The sequence below is a fragment of the Jaculus jaculus genome, chromosome 22 (assembly GCF_020740685.1).
Source record: "Jaculus jaculus isolate mJacJac1 chromosome 22, mJacJac1.mat.Y.cur, whole genome shotgun sequence".
Classification (NCBI taxonomy): Eukaryota; Metazoa; Chordata; class Mammalia; order Rodentia; family Dipodidae; genus Jaculus; species Jaculus jaculus.
In genome coordinates this window covers 1,401,915-1,415,397 of record NC_059123.1, presented here as the reverse complement: position 1 = coordinate 1,415,397, position 13,483 = coordinate 1,401,915, and the positions used below count along the sequence as shown (strand labels likewise).

Genomic DNA, 13,483 nt, shown 5'->3' with positions numbered 1-13,483 from the left:
CAACTCGGCTGCTGTTGCGACGTGTATGTCCTGCTGTGGTGTTTGCTGTGAAGGCTGCCATCAGTTATGTCGACAGATGATGGCGCTTTTCCATCCTGACTCAGGCACCCTGGCAGCAGCTCAGGTGTATGACAAACTTGACTGTGACGTGAACTAACTTGTCTCTGGTGAGGTGACTCCCAAGCTACGGTAAGACCCCAGGTATCTTGACACTTGAGGTAGTATGCTCCTCCTATGATCACCTGGTAAGGGACACTAACAAGATATCATAAATGTCAGAAACACCCAGACGGGCTCCCAACACACGCCATGTCCTCTGCCGATGTGGGGCACTGCTGGACCTCTGGATGTAGACGTCTCTTTCCATTTGGGAATGAATTCAGATCTAAGCTTACAGATGCACCAGGATGATATATTATGGGGACACTGACTTTATGAATTACATACCTAATGGTTTTAAATTGGCAAATGGTCCTTGGTGATAAAATGGAATTATTTGAACATGACCCATCTAATTGCTTTGATATCTCATCAGTCCTGCTGCCCCACTGCGATATGAAACCCTGCTTGAGTGAAGTTATTGTATTTCGTCTCTGAGAACATAGAGAGCACTTGGGAGGCAGAGGCAGGAGGATCACTATGAGTTGGAGGCCACCTTCAGACCACAGAGTGAATTTCATGTCAGCCTGGGCTACAGTGAGACCCTACCTCAAAGAAACAAAAAAAGTTATGTGTGTGTGTGTGTGTGTGTGTGTGTGTGTGTGACAATGGAGTCAAAACTATGCAGAGCTTTTATTTTGCATCCAAAACTTTCTGAATAACTGTAAGAATTATAATATTTCTTATATTATTTTGGGTACTTTGAAGGTTATGCCACGGCAGTCTAAATGCACAACGTGGCAGGTAAAGGTAAAGACCCCATTTAGACAGTCTGGATGCTTTATATGTAGGAGATGTCAGCATGCAATCCAAGTGTATGCTGAGGCTCAGAAAATGAAACAACCTTGCCCTGCATTTGTTTTAATGCTGTCACTAACATCCTAATGGTGTACTATCTTGATAGATGACTCCATCATAAATAAAAGTAGAAGTTTTATTTTTTTTCAAAAACATTTCTAACAAGTACAGTTAAGAGTAGTTAACAACGCTGCCAGTGTGTGCATTGAGCAGAAAGAGGTCTGTGGACTCGGACTCTGTGCTACAGACACCTAGCCATCACAAAACCCACGTTTTATGTCCCAGTCACCTGTGTGGGGCACACACAGCAAGGTGATTCCTCCTCACGCCCTCCCCATCTCCACCTGAGGGTTTTCTAAGTGGAAGGCCAAGTTATAGTCCAGTTGCCTCAAATGCGAAGTTACCCCTGACTCAGCCACCTGTCTTGGAACGATGGTCTTGACCAACCCAAGTACAGTGAAGTGGTCAGGCCTGGAGGCCTGGGTTCAGGAGTGAAAGGTCCCCAGTTTTTCCTAAGGGTAGCTATGGTGACAGGCCCCACAAAGGGGAAGATGTCACTGCTGATCTACCACCGGGAGGACCTGGGGTGTTTGCTAGCCCCATCCAGGACACATTTGCTCTTGCTTTATATCCCCTCAGATTAAGGGACCTCAGGCTGCCTTCTGTGAGGCAGTTCAGGTTTTCTCATTTAGTCTTGGCTGAACAACAGCTTCAGAAGAACAGCGGATATTTTTTTCTTGGTTCTGGAATTCATACTACCGGTCTCAGAAGCTGTGCTGAGGGTCAGTACTGGATAGAGTTGAAATTAAAATGCATAGAATCGTCTTTGCTTTGTGATAAACTTTCAGCAAATCAAGGTCTCGGGACGTAGCTCAGTGGTAGAAGACCTGCTTAGCATGCATGAAGTTTGCTCTTCAGAACACAAAAACAGACAACTCCCCCCAGTGCACCTCAAAATTCCCTAAAATAAAATTTACATTCCCACAACGTATCCGCATCTTTGGTTTCAGTTGCCTATAGTACATTACTGAAGTGTATATTATGAATGCAGCTAGTGACCTAAGAACAGCTGAATTATTATTATTTTTTATTTTTTTGTTTATTTTTATTTATTTGAGAATGACAGACAGAGAGAGAAAGAGGCAGAGAGAGAGAGAGAGAGAGAGAGAGAGAGAATGGGCGCGCTAGGGCCTCCAGCCACTGCAAATGAACTCCAGATGCGTGCGCCCCTTGTGCATCTGGCTAACGTGGATCCTGGGGAATCGAGCCTCGAACTGGGGTCCTTAGGCTTCACAGGCAAGGGCTTAACCGCTAAGCCATCTCTCCAGCCCCAGCTGAATTATTTTAAAAACTGGACTGAATAAATAATTCTGAGTTAAAAATACGCCTCTGGAGTCATCTGCAAGACTTCCATGTTGAAGGGCACACCAACGAACTGCCACTTATGGGGGTATCCATGACAGACAAGTCCGACAGATTAGGGACGGCGGAGAACGTTAAATGCAGCCGAGGAGAAAGTCACAAATGGTGCTCAGAGAACACTGTCACACGGAATCATCAGAGGGAGGGCTCTGCCCAGCCAAAGCAATTCCATTCTCAGCCCTCTTTCCTACCCTGGACACATGACATCATTCTGAGACATGCTGACAACTGAAATTGCTGGGCCCCTTGTTTAAAAAAATATATTAAGAATTATAGGAGCGGGTGGAGCCCAGTGGTAGAGTGCTTGCCTAGCAGGCACGTGGCCCGAGGTTCAAACCCCAGCACGGCCACCACTGATAACAGAACTTCACACAGGGCACCACAGAAGCACAGGATGCCTCGGGTGTGGGGCTCTGCAGACATGGGGCGCCCAGCGGCGGAGCCAGGTCTGCTCTGGGCCTCAGAGGGGCTCTCCTGGTACGTGCTGGGCACATGACTACTAAGGGCCAGTGGGACGCATATCCACGAGGCAGGCTCCCAGTTCTGTTTTGGAAAGGATGACTCCTACTTACTTCTGTTATAAGGATCGACTAAAATGACAGAAGATGCCCTGAACGTCTCTGACAAGCAGATGTGGTCCACTGTCTCACAGTTGACATTTGGACCATGGGCACCATTCACTGCTGTATTTTGGTGAGGGATAAAGGTTTCTGAACCAACCAGCAAAGCTTCCTTTATTTTTCTTTTAAACAGTGCTGACACCCACTATTCAAGGAGGTGCCTATGTGCACAGATGAGACAGGGACTGAGACAAGAGGAGAGGGGACGGAGAGCCCCAGCGCAGCAGACACGTGTCCTGAAGGCCACGCGACCCTCTGTCCTCCCTCAGACACTTTCAGGTTGTAAGTGCCATTTCAGTCATTCCATCAAGTGCACCAATACCTTTAGCAGCACTTAACAAGAAAGGCATCATTACTTCAGTCTTTCCATTAACCTTTCCTGCATGAACTTTGGCCACACACTCTTCTGAAGAGATGTGGGAGAACCATCTAGAAAGTCACTATTTACTTTTTAGGAAGGACTTCCTATTTTCTAATCTGGAAATGAGGGTCACGTTGCCACAAATACTATAGGAGGTTTTACAGATGTACATATAAGTCGAGGGAAGAAAACACTAAGACTTTGGAGACATTTGTGATGTGAAAGACTCGGGGACACGGGGGGAGGCAGCGGCAGTGTGTGGGTCACTGGATTACTGAACTTAGCACGCAAGCACACCAGACTTTCAACGTTTGCATGGAGCACTTCCTCGCTCTCTCTTGCCAAAGCAGTTTTCTTCCGCTGACTTAGACTTAGCTTGCAGGCAAACATGCAGAGCCGGAGCTTCCTGCCTGCTCTGGCTGCGCAGGAGTTCCTGCCACATCTGCCCAGCTCTGGCCACGGCACACCTGCAGTGAGTTTGGACCTGGTGTTCCCGCTTCAAGACATATTACCAAACATCAAAACTGAGCCCAAACTCCATGAACTTTAGTGGGTGAATAACCAGCCACCCTCTGGAGAGACCATTAATCCTTTACTATTTTATAATTTATATTTCCAGATGATCAGTTGTGAAAGCTGCTAATAAAAACCACTATGTATAGAGGGGAAAAAGAATAGTGCATGTATATATTAAATATTTTATAAGTTATACAATAAATAGCACTAAAAATAAATGTCAAATTGTGAGTTCAACTTTGCCTTCTTTATCTTTTAAATATAAATATATATTTTAAGAATTGTGAATTTAGACACCTTCCTCTAGACTTCCTCTTCATGAAGTCTCCAGACAGACAAGTGCAGACCAGACTTGGTTTCACTCACATTTTAAGCACAGAATTCTTGTTAAACTTCAGAAGACCAATAAACTAGAGCTCTGTCTGCCTCTGGCTGGAGTCCATGAAGACCTCTGTTACATACTGTAAAGGTTCCTCAATGGCTAAATATATATATATATTTCAAAAAATAATCAATCTCATGATGTCTTGACACTATGATAATAAAGTAGGACACTTCTTTCAGCTAATATCTCCTATTCAGAATATACTCATCTTTTTTTCTCCACCAGAATCACGATGTATTTGACAGTGAAGACTGTCATGGTTCTAAATGCACTTTTGAAATCTTAGGTTAGAATTACTACTCTGGTAATATCTGGAACAAAACTGAAATAATGTTGAATACGTCCATAAAGAACAGGGCATCAAGCTTTGACTTTCTAGGGATAAAGATACACACATACAATTCCAGAAGTTTCCCTTTTGATGTTTTAGACCAAGGAAAAATCTTATATCAGAATTTAATGTACTCCTCCATAGGTCCTTAGTGATATCCTGGGCGGGGGTGAGTAGCTGTCCTTCCCGCACATTGCCCAGGGTGGTTCTAACGAAGCCACCACTTTGGTGTTGGAGAATTAATTGCGCCTGCACCTCAGACCCCCCAAGGCTGACCCTGGAGGGCAACCCTCTTCCAAACAGTGCATTTCATGAGGAGTGGCTGCCACCTGCATAGCATCTCAAACTTCTGTATTTCTGGATAAAATGTTTGAAGTAATAAATGGGATTAAATTAAATATCCAGGCTGCTAAAGCAGACAGGAATCAGGAACTGGGAGTGACACGGAACAGAAATGTACAAATGTGCACTTGCTGTGTCCTTCTTCCTCAGGCCCCCTCAGGCCTAGCTTGTTTTCTCCTCTGTCATGGAAAGGCCAGTCCTTCAGCACAGGGTCTCCAGCAGATGTCCCCCAGTGTGCCACCATGAACTCCAGCGAGGAACCCTCACAGCCGGAGCCCTGGGGAGTCGGAACAAGGCCTCCACCTGCAGCTCTGTCCCATGCGGCTGGGCCAAGGGTGGGGCTACGTGTGGCGCTTCTCCCGGACCTCTAGCAGCCGTCTCTCCAGGCGCTCCAGCTTGGCCAGGTTCTCCTTCAGCAGTTTGCTGTCGGGAACCAGTCGTAAGGCTGTCTCATAGTGCGCTCTCGCAGACACGTAGCTTCCCTGTGGGGACAAGAGGCTATCAGGTGTGATCATCAGGACTGTAGGACGGGGGCCGAGGGCCGGACCATCTGACCAGCTAGCTCGGGTGTTCACAGTCAGAGGCCTCGTGTCTGCAACTTTATGCCGACCTGTTGGGCTTCTGGAGAACCCGCTTGCTTTAGGGACCCGACCAGCTGGAGAACGTGGAGGCTAGGAGCTACACCACAGGGCTAAGTAGCAGAAACACTGACAGATGCTCAGCTCCGTAGTGCGGAGCATGGCACTGTCATGTCACAGCGTTCCGGGGGTGACCACCACTGTCACTTGTAGTTAGATGGAGCGATGGTTGGGAATGGGGGAGGGGAGAGTACATATTAAATACACATGCACTTTATCTTTTCAGGTTTATTCTCACCTTCGGCCTAAAACACACATCAGCTTTTGCCTCCTGCAGCTTTAGGCAACATCACAATGGGTAAGGGGATGGACCAGGGGATGCAGCGGTATGCTCACTGCATGAGGAGAGCAGGTATGCGTTTCTGACCTGGTGAGCATACCTGTCTCCACCTCCATCGACACTCCGGGTTTGCTCAATAGCTTGTGTGCCTGGGCCCAGATGGTCCCTGACAAGTCAGTCGCAGCTATTCGCTTGTTTGTATGGTTTAAGGTATCCCCTCCCTCTCTGGTCCACCCTTGCAGACCTGGGTCCTGAAAATCCTCAGAGCTCGGATAGTCTGAGCTCTTCTGTTGCATAGCTTTATCCTCAGCTCAAGACCCAGGACAGCTGTGAAACTGATAATTCTCATGAGACACTCCCAGCATTATCTAAGCAGTGAGCGATTGCCTCGAGCAAAAAGACCCTTGCATGGCAGAACTGCCTGAGAGCTGGGCAAGCAGCTGAAAATATATTTTCAGCTGAAGCATGCTGAAAATATAAACCTACCTCATCCTCAGCTGCGGCTCCCACGAGGATGAGCACCAGAGACTAAATTTGTGTCACAATTTCAGATCGTGCCCCCTGGTGTGAAAGTGCCATACAGTGACCAGCCAGGCACACCTCCTGAACGTCTAGCTGCCTTCCAGATGTGTCAGTGTGTCGAAGGCTTAGATGGCACCCTACACAGTGAGTTCTCAACGTGACACTGCCATCACGTTTACTAGTAAGTGACTGTCCAGGCTCCGTGTAAATTGGCCACTTCTCGTATCGTTCACGTGTGAGGCTGGGGAGGGGAGATTGGAAATGACAGAACCGGATCGGTGCACTGGGAACCCATGCCCAGGTGTGTGCAGCAGAATGGAAATGACAGAACCAGATTGGTGCACTGGGAACCCACGCCCAGGTGTGTGCAGCAGAATGGAAATGACAGAACAGGATCGGTGCACTGGGAACCCACGCCCAGGTGTGTGCAGCAGAATGGAAATGACAGAACCAGATCGGTGCACTGGGAGCCCACGCCCAGGCGTGTGCAGCACTCAACTGTCTTGATCGCCAATACTGAAGAAGAGACAGAGCAGGTTGGCAAATAAGCGGCAGCACATGTCTGCACATTCAACTCTCATTTCTTCAACTCAAGCCTTTATCTTTCAAAGTCCAGATCTTGTGACACTTAGCACACGCATGTGGACAAGTACACGTGCACAGACGACAGCACATCGGCGGCTCTGAGTGCTTTTGTAGTTTCATTTACTTTTGCTTGTGTGCATGCCGCGCATGCTTGCCTGGGGCAGGGACACTCGCCGGCGGTGGCGGTGGCGGGGCAGCATGTGTCCACTCCACCGCTCTTCTGCCTGTCTCGGTGGAGCCGGGGTCTCTTCACGAAGCAGAGCTTGCTGCTTCAAGCAAGCCCAGGTGACTGCCTCGTGTCTGCTCTCCTGTCTGAATGCTTTCAAACCACCTTCCCAGGCAGTTCACTGTTCACTCTTCCAGCAGGCTGCCCTGAGGTCAGGCCTGACTTGGTGTCTTCTCTGATCACCAAGTCTCTGTCCTTTTGCTCAAAACCTAATACATTTGCCCTTTCACACATTGCTTCCTTCTTGATGAAACTGTAAGCTCTATTTTTAAAAGTTGTAGCCCTTAAATGACTTCCATTCCACACCACTTGAATTCCCGATTTCTAGAACTTAGCCGCAAGTGGCCGTGTTTTAGTCGGTGTCAGTCGTGGCTGAATTGCTCGCCGGCACAGCTGTGTTCCAAGTGCTCCATAGCCACACATGACCGATCCCTGCTCTACAGACTGTGCAAATGGGGAGTATGTTCACCCTCCCAGAAAGTTCGTACGCTCGAGGACACACTAGACATGAAGAAATGGAAACAGCACTCTGATTGGTAGAGCCCTTTCCTATGAAGAACGCGGCACAGAATTGTGTACAATTTCATGGGAAATATTAGAGACTGCCTGTCCTTAATCTGAACGGGACAATGTCACAAAATCTGAAGCTTTCTGAGTAGACATGATGCTTCAAGAAGAGGCTTCTCCACCGCCCCACGGGCCCTGGGGAGATGGCTCAGCAGTTAACGGTGCTTGCTTGCAAGGCTGCCAGCCCAAGTTCAGTTTCTCAGCACCCATGTGAAGCGGGATGGAAAAGTGGTGCATGCATCTATAACTATTTCATATTAAATTTGACATATTCTACAATTTGTATATTCATTTTATGTTTCACAACTAGACATTATTGGACAGTCAGCTAAACCAGAGTGATCCTGTTAAAAAAGATCTCTCTGCTTAAACCCTTCAAGTACCCCAACTTTCATGGCATAAAAGCCAAAGAGCATACAAAACTCTTTTAAAACTATTTTATTTATTTATTTGCAAGGAGAGAAGGACAGACAGAGAAGAGAATGAGAGAGAGAGAGAAAGGGAGAGAGAGAGAGAGAGGGAGAGAGAGAGCACATGGGAGTGCCAGGGCCTCTTGCCAGTGCACGCAAACTCCAGGTGCATGAGCCACTTTGTGTGTGTGGCTTTATGTGGGTATGTACTGGGAAAAAATCGAACCCGGGCAGGTCCACTTTGCAAGCTAGCACTTCTTCATAATAGAGGGCTCCACCAAACAGGCCACACTTGAGAGCACTGTTTTCGTTTCTGCACATCTTCCGGGTCCCTTCCACCAGTCCCTCGGGGCCTGCCTGAACCTCACTCTCTGACTTCAGCCTCTCTCTCCTGCTACCGTCTCCGCTCATGTGCTCTGCCCCAGCCGCGAGTTCTCCTCACTGCTTCTCTACACATCAGCGCCCCACACCTCGGGCCTGGGCCTGTGTTCATTCCTTATCTGCCCACATCACTGGCTCCTTCAGAGCTCTGCTTTTTACAGAAGCCTTCCCTGACAACCCGAGCATTTCCTCTTTCCTCTGTTTTCCTCCCAAACACTTAGCGCTATGTCATGTATTGCAGGCACATCCACATGCATCTCGATCTGCGGCAGTTTGCACTCACGTCCCCCATGAAAGTCAGGAGCTTCTTTCAGGCTTGTAACTTATTAGGCTTCCAGCTGCCTGGCTGGAGGAGGCGCCACTGTGGGTGGATCCTCAGGTCCAGCCGTAAGGTGTGTTTGGGGGTGGGGATGAACTCCAGCCTGAGGTACGCTGAGAGTGGGTCGGAGCTGGCCCGGGGTTCCTGGGGTGTGTTTGTCTGTGGCGAGTGGTGGTATGGAAAGGGGGCCGGCTTCCTCCTCCATTATGGACCTTCCCCTGTACATGTAAGCTGCAAATAAATCCTGTTCCCACATCAACTGTCTGGTCTGGAGGTTCATCCAGCAACGTGACGGTGACAACTACACCATCCAATGTATTGCAGGCTGTACTGTGTGCGATTCGCTTATTTATTACCTGTCACTCAAAGCTGGGACGTCACAATGACAGGCGTTCTGAATGCTGGGTCACTGCTGTGCTCCGAGTACCTGCATAGACACCCGGTGCATGGCATGCTCACTGTAGAGGCTTGTAAGGTGAATGAATGATGATGTTTGATTATGTTGGCTATAAACTGTACTCACCCAAGGGTCATTTTCATTCCTTCTTGGCAGAAAGTAAGTTTTTCTGTTTTATAAATTGGGGCAGGGAGGAGCAAAACCAAGTAAAAAGAATTTTTCAATAAGTGGTGAGAAATTTTTTTTTTTTAAGTCTTCACTATAGGAAACAGGACAGTAATCTTGAAAATCACACTGGTGCTGATGGTGAGGCAACAAGCTTGGGCAGAGTGACCTTCCAATGCATAGATTTTCCTTATGACAGGTGAATCATGGGCTCTTCGTTTAAATGGTTCCATGACACTCTCTAGAAAGCACCCAGGTGAACGCTTTCGGAGCATGTGTGCTTTGCTGTGCAGGTGACTGCATGGGGGTGATTAGACCTGGCCCGGAACCATGAGGACAGAGACCCAACCAACGTACAGCCCGCCAGGAGAGAACAGCAGCCCCACCTGGATGTGCCGGATGCCGCCCATGTTCATCCAGGCCTGTGCTTGATCGGGATCCAGAGCCACGGCCGCTTCATAGCTCTGAAAAACAGGGAGGAAGCTCGGGTTAGGACCCAGAACCCAGCTCCAGTGTCTCAGGGCTGTGCAGAGCCCTGCCCACCAGCGGAAACCCTTCTATGGTCACACGGGGACCCAGGCCCTGTGAGGTCCTGGGAGGCCCGGTTGCTGCTTTCTGTACCTCACAGAGGTGATGCTTCTCAAGCGGGAGAAAGTGAGAGGCACCACCTTGGAGCCTGCGGTTCAGTCTCACTTCCTGTCCCCTCTCTGCTTCATGACTGCGCCAGCTCTTCCCACTATGACCTGCCGCCCCCTGACAAGCCCCAACAGCACCTGCAGGACAAACTGTATTAACGCACACGTTCCAAGGGTCGCTTTCTCTATTGTCACTTGGAACTCTATAGAACCACCAGTGCGTGTCCAGAGGAATTCCTGTCTTTTTTTTTTTTTTTTTGGTTTTTCGAGGTAGGGTCTCCCTGTAGCCCAGGCTGACCTGGAATTCACTATGGAGTCTCAGGGTGGCCTCGAACTCATGGCAATCCTCCTATCTCTGCCTCTCGAGTGCTGGGATTAAAGGCATGCGCCACCACGCCCGGCTGAATTCCTGTCTTTAATGCACATGGGCTCCGTGACCTTAAACCAAGCACATGCGGAATGAACTCCTTAATTCAGCATACTTAGGAATGGGCCAGCACCTATACAAACCTGTACAGGTCCCTAAATAAAATGCCCACGCCTTCTCTGGTCCAGGAAAGCACTGCTTTGGAAATGACTCCCCGTTCCCTTGCCTGCTGCAGACAATCCATCTTTCTCCATCGCCCTGTGTCTTGGGGCACTTTATTTTGCCTTTGCACTCCCCAAGATGTGAACCCATGGTGTTTGGTTTCATATGCTCCTCTACTTCAGTTACAGGGGCAAGATGTAAATGATCAATCATATTTATAGACCCTGCTACAACAAGCTTGAAGGTGTGCCCCCTGGATTCATTTTTCTCTTGCTCTCAAGAGAGTATTGTAATACACTAAAATTATATATTAATGTACTAATACACCGTATTTCAATGTAGAACACTGGGCAGATAGATACAGATGCAATGTAAATGTCCATAATTGAATTATTTAATTATAAGTAACTTAATGAGGGAATGTATGTATAAGAGAAAGAAAAATCTAGTTTCTGAGAGAAATGCTCACAATTTCTGTTTCAGGAGCTCATGTTCACATTAGTTCTTCCAAATGCCTGAAAGTGTGTTTTCTGGTAGTATTTTAAGTTTCTGTTTATCGTTTGTTGTATTGAGGTATAATCCCCTGTGGGCTAGCCTCGTGCTCTACCAAAAGTTACAAGCTCATTCCTCCCACGATATTTTAAAGCCACTCATTTATTTTCCAATTGCTTATTTTAGAAATTTCATAATTTCACTAGTTCCAATCAGTGGCTTTACCAGCTGCCACAAGGATAAAGTATGGTATTTCTGCGACAGTTCTTTTTATATGTCCATCTTACTGGTTTTATACTATGCATAAATCCATTCCAAAACTGTATCTAGCTGGGCATGGTGGCACACATCTGTAATCCCAGCACTTGGGAAGCAGAGGTAGGAGGATTGCCATGAGTTTGAGGTCACCCTGAGACTACATAGTAAATTCCAGGTCAGCCTGCACTAGAGCGAGACCCTACCTCAAAAAACAAACAAACAAACAAACAAACAAAAAACCTCCATATATATTGAATACCTATAAGATGCAAGACAGTATGATTTAGAACAGAGAAGGAAGAGGTTCTTCTCCAAAGGAAGGTCCAATCTAATTGAAATCAATGTGTGAGTATGTACACACACACACACACAGTAAGAGACGCAGCAATAGTATAATGTAATATAATATGACAGCTTCCAATGATTGGTATTGTAATGATGTACTGGGTTTTTGTTTTTGTTTTGTTTTCTTTTGCTGCTTTGTTTTGTTTTGCTGTTTGGATTTGTTTTGTTTTGTTTTGAGACAGGACTTTGCTCTATCTCAGACTGGCCTGCAACTCACTATTGTAGTCCAGGCTGGCCTCAAACTTTGCCTCTTGAGTGATGGGATTAAAGGTTGGCAAGATATAGTGTATTTTACTTGTTTAGTTTAGTTTTGTTTGAGTCTGGGTCTCACGGTAGTTCATACTGGCCCGGAACTCACGTGGTATTGGATGTCATAAACATGTAAAAATGCCCAAAGCTGTCTGGGCACCAGTCAAGGTGAAAAAGAGGGTTCATGTGGGCAAACAGAAAGGCTGTAAAGGTCAATTACAGGGTAACTGTGGACGCTCTGAATTTCAAGTTAATGGTAATACAGAGGTATTACATCATATAACTCTGAGTAGTGAAAAACCAGACTGAAAACCACCACGGCCAATTTGTAACATGATGCTGACTAATCTGAAAATTCACTCCGTAAATGCGCCATTGACCTTAGATGGTAATGTCCAGGCTTCACTAAAGATTACGGGAGTACTCATGTGGATCTACCGGTTTTAAGTGTTTTTACCTCAAAAGCTTTGTCAAGAAGGTTCTGCTCTCTTAGTTGGTTTCCTTTTGTGAAGAAGAGTTCAGACATGACTTTTGGGTCCTTTGGTTTCAGCTGGAGGGCCTTGTCTATGGCATCGAGGGCCTGCAGTGGTGGAACACAAACACAGAACCTATGCAGACCAGATGCAGAAACCATGCTGACCATCGCCCGTACACCCTTTCCTCACAGGTTAGCTGGTGGGACATGCAGCCATCAACACACACGCTTCTCTCCACGCTTCTCAGTGACAAGTAATGGCTCTGGGAAAGCCATCTATCCATACCTTAGGTTTCTCATTCATAGATCAGTGAGAATAAAGAGTCTCTGATTACTTTACAAGAGGGCAGTACAAAATACTTGAAAGAAAGTGAACGCTGGGGCAAGGGTGTGTGTCCTGACCTCATGGCCCTCACCTGGCCCTCTCCCAGCGCCTGCTGTCTCTCTGCAAAGGCATCTCTTGGAAACACTCACCTGATCATCATGATGATCATAGTGCATTTTTCTTAAATCCACAAACCTTCTCCCAGGACAAGGAATGAGACCCATGCCCTTGCCCCACTGGGTTTAGTCTGTGTTGGCATTGAGTACTGTGCCGCCTTCTTTCATACCCATTCTCAGGCAGGCCCTTGCTGCTGCCACAGGGCTTTCGTGTGTGTTAATCTTGGAACTTTCTTGGCCGTTCATCTGCTTACTAATTCCTCTTCCTCGTCCAGTTCTCCTATTCACGTCACTCTACAGGAAAATGTACCTGAGCCAGGCAGGGCCCAGACACACTCTCAGTGACCACGTTTGCTTGTGATCACTTGATTAATCTGTCTGTGTTCTACAAGTTCCATTAGACCAGGACAGTGACCTTTGTCTCTTTTTATTTCTTCCTTCCCCCATCCCTCCGCCCCTCCCTCCCTCCTTTCTTTCTCCTTCCTTCCTTTTCTTTCTTTCTTTCTCTTTTTGTCACGCCACTTTATTCCTATGGTCTACCACGGAGTGTGGCACATATCATACTGAAACTAGTTCGTGGATTTAATGGCGATATAGTTTTCAAAGTGGAGACAGTAACCTACCTAACAGGCTGT

General features: G+C 47.2%; 1 protein-coding gene across 1 annotated transcript in view; it reads right to left on the bottom strand.

The window, feature by feature from the left end:
* Positions 1 to 4,705: 4,705 nt before the first annotated feature.
* The window catches only part of Tmtc1 (transmembrane O-mannosyltransferase targeting cadherins 1), a 189,634-nt gene continuing 180,856 nt past the window's right edge, over positions 4,706 to 13,483 (bottom strand). The window contains exons 18-20 of the mRNA XM_004664370.2: positions 12,390 to 12,512; positions 9,811 to 9,888; positions 4,706 to 5,416 (exon numbers count right to left, since the gene is read on the bottom strand). Coding sequence (XP_004664427.2) covers positions 5,276 to 5,416; positions 9,811 to 9,888; positions 12,390 to 12,512 — 342 coding nt within the window. The 3' untranslated portion in view covers positions 4,706 to 5,275. The remainder of the gene's footprint in view (positions 5,417 to 9,810; positions 9,889 to 12,389; positions 12,513 to 13,483) is intronic.